Source organism: Apis dorsata, unplaced genomic scaffold (assembly GCF_000469605.1).
Source record: "Apis dorsata unplaced genomic scaffold, Apis dorsata 1.3 scaffold_165, whole genome shotgun sequence".
NCBI lineage: Eukaryota > Metazoa > Arthropoda > Insecta > Hymenoptera > Apidae > Apis > Apis dorsata.
In genome coordinates, this window is record NW_006263454.1 from 555,185 (window position 1) to 564,022 (window position 8,838).

Here is an 8,838-nt window from a genome sequence, read left to right on the forward strand (position 1 = left end):
TATTATTTATCATTTTACGTAGATAACTCACTGGCTTTCACTCCTAATAATTCCGATTTCCGTATCTATTGATTCCCTTTCGTTTATTTGATTCTCCCAAGGTTTAGCCGCAGGTTTCTTCAATGGGCTGTACGGTCTATCCTCGGGTTCGGGAGTGTATTTGTGCCCAGGTGGATACACCATCTTGGATGGATGTTCGAAGGCTGTGTTCAATTTACGTCTACGGAACCACGTACGGCAGGAGGCGTTGTTATACCAATCCCTGAAGTGAAAATAATTTTCACGATTCGTAAGAAAAAAAGAAATAAAAATACAGATATTTTTCTTTTTAAAATGAACGCAAATATAAGAATAATTAATCACTAACCGATACAGTTTATAATAATTTTTCAAGTTCTCAGATGGAATCTTATAGAAATTAAGAGGTGATTTGTCAGCATAGGTTAGCCAAGGATGAGCGAGGGCAGCTGTGACATCCATTCTTCTCTCGACGTTGTACATCAACAGGGAACGGATGAAATCTTTGGCGTCCTCGGAGATATTTTTCCAACGATCGTCGAACTCCCATTTCCCTTCTCTGATCTTCATCAGCGTCTCCTTGTCGTTGTTACCTCTGAACGGTGAAATCCCAGATAACAGGATATACGTGATAATGCCAACGGACCACATATCCGCGCCAAAGGAAATTCCTTCGTTGTTGGTCACTTCCGGCGCCAGGTATTCGGGCATACCGTATAACAAAGTCATCATTTTCGCATGAGAGATTCTTCTTGCGAGGCCGAAGTCGCAGATCTTGAGATCATCGCCACCCGTGTGCGAGATCAACAGATCTCCAAGCTGCGAAGAAGAATTAAAATTAGCGGAGAGAAACGATTTAGATAGACGAATCGTTACGTGACGAAAATTTCATCATAACAGAGATTACCGTCAAGCCAAGATGAGCATATTGATTCGAATGCATGTATTCCAATCCCCACAACAATTGTTTAATGTAACCAGCAATTTCTGCTTCCGTGTAATAAGCTTGTTTCGTTAAAGTGTCCACCAACTCGCCACCAGCAGCTCTGTTCATATTGGTTAAGAAATATTTTTCCATTTAAATTAATTTTCCTCAGAAGGCAAATTTATATTTTCGAGATATAACAATATCGATCATCCGATACAAAAATTAAACTAATCAACATTTTCTCTTCTTTTTTAAGGGATGTTAAAGGATACAGTTCTATGACCAACGTGATGGACGTATCAGTCTCATAAGCGTCATGCAGTCTCAGCAACTTCCTGTGATTCAAGTTGTTCATCACTTCTATCTCGTTGTACATGTACGGCTTGAGATCTCCCTTTCCGTGCATTACTTTGGCCGCGTAATTCTTCCCGGTGCTTCTTTCCACAGCGTGATAAGTAACACCTTGGGTGCCACGGCCGAGCTCGTCACCGAGATCGTACAAGTCGTTCAACGATTTGTCGCGACAAGGTTGGACCTCCAATTTCCTTCTGTACGTCCTGTATCCGTACTCGTGCTCGTTCTCTTCCACGTGCAACATCACGGAACAGGAGACGGAGCCAGCCACGTTCCTCGCGCTTACCGAGTACAACCCCTCGTCCTTCACTATGGTGTCGCTGATGATCAGAAGCGAGGTATCCGGCTCCTTAAACTCGATCTGAGGAGAAACCACGATTAAATTTATTAAATTTATTAAATAACCGATATCCAGATTCCTTTTTCTTTTCTTTTCAAACGTGATAAAGAAAGATAATAAACAAACCCTTATCCTAGAAGAGGTGGTAAGAGGTTTCCAATCCTTGTACCACTTGATCTCCGGATAAGGCACGCCGGTGACACGTGCCATCAACTGGCCAATTTTCCTGATCATCACTATGGTCTCCTCGGGCTTGTGGATGAACGTGGGATACTCGGCGATCCGTAGGCAAACTCTCTGCCTAGCCTCCCCATGCTCGTTGCTCGCGACCGCCTCGTACAGTCCCTCGTCCCTTTCCAGCATCCTGTTGATGAACAAAGTGGCTTGCCCGTTCCTGGTGTAGCTCTGATCGTATCTTCCGCCTGACTCTATCAATTGGTCGTTGAAGTAATACGTCATCTTTGGCTTCGGGTAGCCATAAACGAACCAGAACAGGTTACAATTGTGATTCTTCACCCCGTATTGGGTGTCGTACTCCTGGCGAAGGAATCTTGGCGCCTGGGCGTAATTGTCGTGGGGCGGCCTCTCGATGTCGAAATCCTTGGGGAAGTAGGGGCTCGTTTCGGGGCGGAAATCGATTCCTGGGGGCAGGTAGGGGAAGAATTTCGGCGGATCAGGTTCCAATTTCGCTCGATACGTTTGCGCGTACGGCGACGGATCGCTGATTCCGTATTTGTTCTCGACACGTATACGGAACTTGTAATCCCTGAACGGTTCCAGGTTGCGGATGTCGCAGACGCAGCTACGGATCCCTGTACGAGCGGTGAACCAATCGCCATCCGGAAGTTCGCACATCTCTATTTGATACGTGACCGGGATACGGGAACCTATGGGGATGGATGGTTTCCAGGAGAGCGTGAGATGGCGATCCATCATTCTGCTGATGATAGGACGGTCGGCCAACGGCAACGGAATCCCGGATTTACGATATTTGTCGAAGTCCGCGTATTGGTCTCCAAGAGATTTCTTCGCGCGTGGTTCCAATGCTTGAATGGAACGAAGGATTTATTAAAATAGTTGATGTTACGATATTAAAGAAAATTTTTAAATATTTTCTCACTTTCGTAAATTAAGTCGGCCGTGCAGGAATCTTCACCGTGACGATTTGATATCTTCAACGTATATTTTCCCGCGTCCAATTCGTCCACGTTGTTTATAGTTAATCGCAACAGGCTGCCCTCCTTATCCATCCTGATCCTGTCGGTCTGCCACATTTTGTCGCCGTTGTGGAACCATTCGAAATGAGGTTCTGGGATGCCCGTGACGCAGGCCGTGAATTTAGCCGGCATCCCTTTGTACATCTCACAGTCGCCGATCCTCTTCAAGAAGGACGGTGGCTCGAACTTTTGTATCTTTCCGCTGAAAATTAAACAGGAAATTATTCGAGGCGATAAACGATAAACGATAAGAGAGAGGTCAACATTTACATTTCATCGACTATCGTCAAATTGGCCGCGCACTCGGCCTCTCCACCTTTGTTCACCGCTCTGCACTTGTACAATCCTGAATCATCGTACGTGCAATCTTTCACGTACAGGCAGCAAGCATCTCCATCACGCTTGATCTTGTACTTATCGTCATCCTGTTCGATCGGTTTCTCGTTGAAGTACCACGTGATATCCGGCCGTGGAACACCGGACACTCGAGCAAGGAACTTGGCGTCGAACGTAGGCAGCTGTTGAAGATCTTTGAACGCGTGTATGAAACTCGGCGGTTGGAAGATCCTTCTGACGTTAGCCGTCGATCTCGTGGAATCTTCGCCAAGCGGGTTCGATATGCGGCACTCGTACACCCCGACGTCTTTCGATTCGCAAGGATTGATCTCCAGTTCCGTTTTCTTTCCGTCGCAAGTGATGGTAAGGCGATCGGATGGCTGCAGGGGGGCGCCATCCTTGGACCAGCTCACGTCCGGGATAGGGTTGCCGATGAACGACACGGACAAGTTCAATGGTTGACCTTCCTCCACGTAGACGTCCCTCATCGGATTCACGAATCCCGGTTTCTGTTCCGAGAGGTCGGATTGAAGCTTTCCAACCACGTTGATCGTTCCTTTGCACGAGGAAGTGCCTTCCGTGTTGCCGGCTATCACTTGGTACTCTCCCGCGTCTTCCGGCGTCGCTTTGTCGATGATCAACGCTTGGGTCCCGTCTGGCATCGTGACGGCCTTTATACGCTTTCCGTCGGGTGTAATCTGCAAGGAAGAACAATATGGAAATTTTTCATTTCGTATTAGGAAATAATTATTATTCGAAGAAATTGTTGAACGGACCTCTTCGCCATTCTTGAACCATTGAAGCCGCGGCGTCGGTTTTCCTAAAACTTTCACTTCCATCTTGGCTGGGAAACCCTCCATCACGGACAACGGTTGAAGGTTAACCACGAATTCAGGCCGTGTCTCCTTCTCCTCGACTTCGACTTTAGCCGTGCCGGTTGTTTCGCCGAGCGAATTGGAAACGGTCATCGAGTACGTGCCAGCGTCTTCCGGCCGGCAAGAATCGATCCTCAAACCGATCATTCCGATCGGCTCGTTTATGAAGTACATCTCTTTGGTCTGTCGCAGCGGTATACCGTTTTTGAACCATTGAACCTCTGGATTCGGGAAGGCAACCACTTGGGCCTCCAATTTCAACGGCTGTCCCACCACCACCTTCACGTCCTCCAATGATTTCGAGAAAGATGGTTTCCTCCTTTCGGCTGAAATGATATTTCATATAAAGAAAGCTCGAGAGTAACCCAAGTAAATTGAATTTAATTAATATTTTTCGAATGAGTCGTGGCGCTTACGTTTAATGGCCACTGCGCACAAAGAGCTGTGTTCACCGGTAGAATTGTTGATCACAAGCTTGTAAGCGCCACAGTCAAGCGGTTTCACGCAATCGATGGTCAATTTGATGGTGCCGTCGGGAAGGGTCTCGATCTTGGTGTGCTCGTCGGGAACGATCTTTTCCCCGTCCTTGTACCAAGATATTTCGGGCAGGGGGCTGCCATCGATCTTCGCCTTCAGCTCCAAGCAACCACCTTCGTTCACCTCGGCCGATTTGGGCAGAAGGTAGATGAAAGATGGCGTGACCAATTGTATAAGAAGATCGCAAGAGGTTTGGGCGCTTCCGTAAATGTTGGTGGCTCGACACATAATTTTTCCAACGTCGTTTGGACAGAACTTGGTTATGGAACAAACGCTGTCCACGTTATTACCGTCCTCCTGAGTAACGATTTTGTATCGATCCTCCTCTTTTATCTCCTGGTTACATCTTAACCATTTCAAGTTTGGCCTGGGAATACCGCTGCAACGAACCTTGAACTCTATATCGCTGCGATCTTTGCATTCCACGGGTCTTTTAGGCAGATTCTCGGAGAAGATTGGCGTCTCACCTTAAAATTCGATCAAATATAAATTGTGATAACGTAGCAACGTCGATGAGGAGAGAATCATAGGGAAGAAACTTACTGTATGGAGTCAGGATTGCCTGCGCGCTAGCTTCGCCTAAGTAATTCTTAGCCGCAACTTGGTAAGTTCCTTTGTCGTCCATTTCTACTTCTTTGATGACGAGTGTAAATTTGCTGTTCCTCTTATCTTCCTCGAACTCGTATTTCTCTCCTTTTTCCAGGACTTTGCCATCCTTGCTCCACGTGATATCCGGCTTTGGGTTGCCTTTGATGATGGCCTGCCATGCGAGTGGCTCTCCAACGTTCGTCGTAACGTCGTTCAATTCTTGGATTTCGGGACATAGTAGAAGGTTCAAGAAAGCCTGGTATACGTATAAATGTTTTTACATTTCTTTTTTCTTTTTTTTTTTTTTTTTTGGTTTAAATAATTAATAATTTCCTATATAAAAATTGATAACTAACGTTAGACTCAGCTTCGCCATATTTGTTCTTCAGTTTCAGCGTGTATTCTCCAGTATCATCTTTCGAGCATTTCGGCACGCTCAAAGTGACTGTCGTTTCGGTAAGTTTGTCCGATCCTGGCTTGTTATTTATGGTGATCTTCAGACGGCTATCTTCTGAGTGGATTTCATTACCCTTGAAGTACCTTTTCACACGATTCACATGATTTTAAAAAATACCTTTTAACTTTTACAAGTAGATTATATATTTAAATATTTCGTGCATTCTGTGGATTCAAATTTTCTACAATCTATCCATAATTTAATTATAACATACCCAAAATTCCCAAGATTCAAGGCAATAATGGAAAAAAAGGTAAGGATAAAATACACATGTGCATCACAATAATACAATTGATCCTCATCAATTTTTCTCTTTTTTTTTTTTTCAGAAAAATATAATTCTATCTACAAAAATAAAAAACGATTGAGCGTACCATATAATGTCAGGGATAGGATCGGCAGTGAACATAGCCTTGAACATTCCAGATTTCCCATTGGCCACGTCCACGTCTTGCAAAGTCTCGATGAACTTGGGCCTTCGAAGCTCATCCACGGTGTGAACGGTCAAATATCCCTCGGTCATATCTTCCCCAAGTTTGTTCGAGAACGAGCACGTGTACACGCCTTCATCCTCGACTATTATCTTACTCAACTCCATTCTGAAACGCTCCCCGCTGCTTTCGATTCTCACGCGTTCTCCGCTTCGAAGAGGCTTCCCATCTTTGAACCATTTGGCGTCCGCCCTCGGCAAACTCGTTGCCTCGACATCGAACACGATCGTCTGGGTTTCGTAGACCGTTTTATCGGCGAGCGTCGTCTTGATGATGTGAGGTGGCGCTAATCGAAAAGAGATACCAAGATCGATCAGAAAAATCGTTTCCGAGAACCAAGAGAAGAAAATGCTAAATTGTGCGGAGTGATCTAAAGGTTCGTTTCTCTTTGCCGTGCATCGCTGCGCTTGCCACGTGCTGGTTTGTTATTTTATTTAAGTTAATTTTATTTCAAATGCTGGACAATTTTTTTTCTATCTTTGACACATTTTTGGTATACATATCTTTTTTTCGATTTTTCGTTGTTGTCCAGCATTTTCGAAATCGTCGGCTTACCTCGATGAAAACGAAGAAGATCGCTTTGGCCGGATTTCGACTGATCATTTTTACACTTTATAAGCGTTACAGGTTTTTGGATTTGAAGCTATAACAAAATTTAATTTATTACCTCTTTGCATTTCAATTGCAATTGATAATTCGATAAATTCAAAATAACAAAGAGATATGATTCTCGAGAACGATTAAACTTTGTTACGCGCCTCATGTTAAGGCAGAAGCAACGTAAACGATGATACGATACGATTAGCATGAAATATGAAATTGATTACGAGCACAGACAAACAAAGAACGGGAAAGCAGAGAGTCATGCTTGCAATGATTTCTCGAAGCGAGAAAAAAAATCGTTCGTCAAAGAACCGTGCGAATAATCATCGATCCTAGACCCTGCAAGAACAGAAGATTCTTTGCAGTCGATGGAGCGATCGTCGAATCGTACCTGATCCCTCGGGTGATTCCTTTTCAAGGATATCAGCTTTGGATGATTCCTTTTCAAGGAAATCAGTTTTGGACGGTTGTCCCTTTCCAAGGATATTATCCCTGGACTGCTCCTTCTCAAGGATATCGTCCAGAACGCTGCGCTGTCGTTTGACGCGATCTAGAAGAGCCTCGAGCTCTTCGTCGACCTCCTCCTCCTCGCCAGCTTTCGACTCGGTTTCCCTCGACACGGATTTCCCCGATATCTTCCTCGACTCAACCGAGTCCGTCCTCTCTATTCTCGAGCTCTGCCTCGAGATACCATTTTGCACGGAGGAGCGACGTTCCTCCAAGCTTATCTCGACAACCTTCTCCGCCGTCGAGATCGAATTCACCCGTTCGATCTTTCGCTTAGTCAACTTGACGTCTTCGATCGTAGGTGACATCTGCCGCGATGACTTTCTCTTCGAAGCATCGCCATTTTGTCGATTCGATTTCATCGATTCTTCCATAGATCGCTCTTCGGCGATTGTCTCGGTGATCAAGGAAGCTCTGTACGGTTTGTCCGATACCTTTTCCTCGATCAGAGACCCGTTTAACTCCTCGTAAGATCCGTTCATCAACTTGAGATCCTCGGACGATTCAGCGTGGTGCACGTCCTCGGCGCTGATATCCCTCGAAATCGCCTTCAGGGTCGACTCGTCGTCCGATACGGAGACGATCGACACTCCACGATTCGCTTGAAGCCTCGATCTGTTATCCTGTTCGCTGCCCTCGGAGAATTCCTCGATCAGGACACCGTTCTGCGGTTTCTGCACGCTCTCCTCTTGGACGCTGTAGCTGTAGGTGGCGATCTCCTCGACGCCTGGTCCGTCCGTGTTCAACTCCTGGCACTCGACCTTTGTCGCGGTCATCTTGCTGATCGTGTGGCTCTCGTCGGGACCTGCGAACGCTTGTGCTGTCGTCACAATAGCTTTTTCACTATTCGTAGCTTTTTTCACTATTCGACCAACCGAGTTTCTATCTCTCCTCTGTTCGAAGATTATTTTATTTCATTCTTTCTAGCCACTCGAGAAAGCGTACAGTTGCTTTTCGACGAGGCGTCAAGGCTCGTGAAAGCTCTGCCCGGTGTGGCGTCATTTGCTCTCGTGCTCGCGGATTTTGCGACTGACGGATTTTGGAAAGTTGATCTGGACGTGGTTTCAAAGAGAAATTTTTTTCTTTTTCTTTTTTGAAGTGAAGCGAAAAATTGGAAAATTATCAAATCTTGCGCCGTTCGATCGTATCTTCGTATTATCGAAAGGAGACGAAAGAGTCGGGCGAATTAATTCAGTCACAAAATTTCCGTTCACGACGAATGATTATGCGATAGATGCAATTAGCGAGACCGTTGTTCAGCGTGCGTGAAATTTACCTGAGAGTATAGCTTCGTGGGTCGTCGTGGAGGCCACGGAGATCGTGATCGTGTCACCCTGGCCACGCATTACTTGGACGTTTTGTTTCTCCAGTCTCACTCGACCTGAATTTATCAGATATGTGTTTTTGGGCTACGATTTCTACGTCTACTGATTAACTCAGCCATTGCATAATTATAGTTAGCCAACGAGGCAAGGCTATTCGTGTCATTTCTAATATCTTGCCTTATGTGATCACTATATAGCGTTAAAATGTTAAGCATTTACATTTATATTGCAAGGATTTCGATGCGAATTACAAAAAAAAAAA

The 8,838-nt window shown here is 45.3% G+C and overlaps 1 protein-coding gene across 8 annotated transcripts in view; it reads right to left on the minus strand.

Moving 5' to 3' along the window:
* Nucleotides 1-8,838, minus strand: part of LOC102674251 (obscurin) — a 44,154-nt gene that overhangs the window by 2,847 nt on the left and 32,469 nt on the right. For 5 of the 8 annotated variants that reach the window (XM_006613912.2, XM_006613911.2, XM_031509617.1 and 2 more), the window contains 14 exons: nt 8,528-8,632; nt 7,136-8,056; nt 6,025-6,427; nt 5,550-5,733; nt 5,149-5,449; nt 4,485-5,072; nt 3,970-4,394; nt 3,128-3,891; nt 2,761-3,059; nt 1,767-2,686; nt 1,219-1,661; nt 926-1,064; nt 368-837; nt 32-262 (listed from right to left, as the gene is read on the minus strand). In XM_006613912.2, the coding sequence (XP_006613975.1) occupies nt 32-262; nt 368-837; nt 926-1,064; nt 1,219-1,661; nt 1,767-2,686; nt 2,761-3,059; nt 3,128-3,891; nt 3,970-4,394; nt 4,485-5,072; nt 5,149-5,449; nt 5,550-5,733; nt 6,025-6,427; nt 7,136-8,056; nt 8,528-8,632 (6,193 nt within the window). The remainder of the gene's footprint in view (nt 1-31; nt 263-367; nt 838-925; nt 1,065-1,218; nt 1,662-1,766; nt 2,687-2,760; nt 3,060-3,127; nt 3,892-3,969; nt 4,395-4,484; nt 5,073-5,148; nt 5,450-5,549; nt 5,734-6,024; nt 6,428-7,135; nt 8,057-8,527; nt 8,633-8,838) is intronic. The other 3 variants (XM_031509616.1, XM_031509615.1, XM_031509614.1) reach the window with 2 other exon arrangements.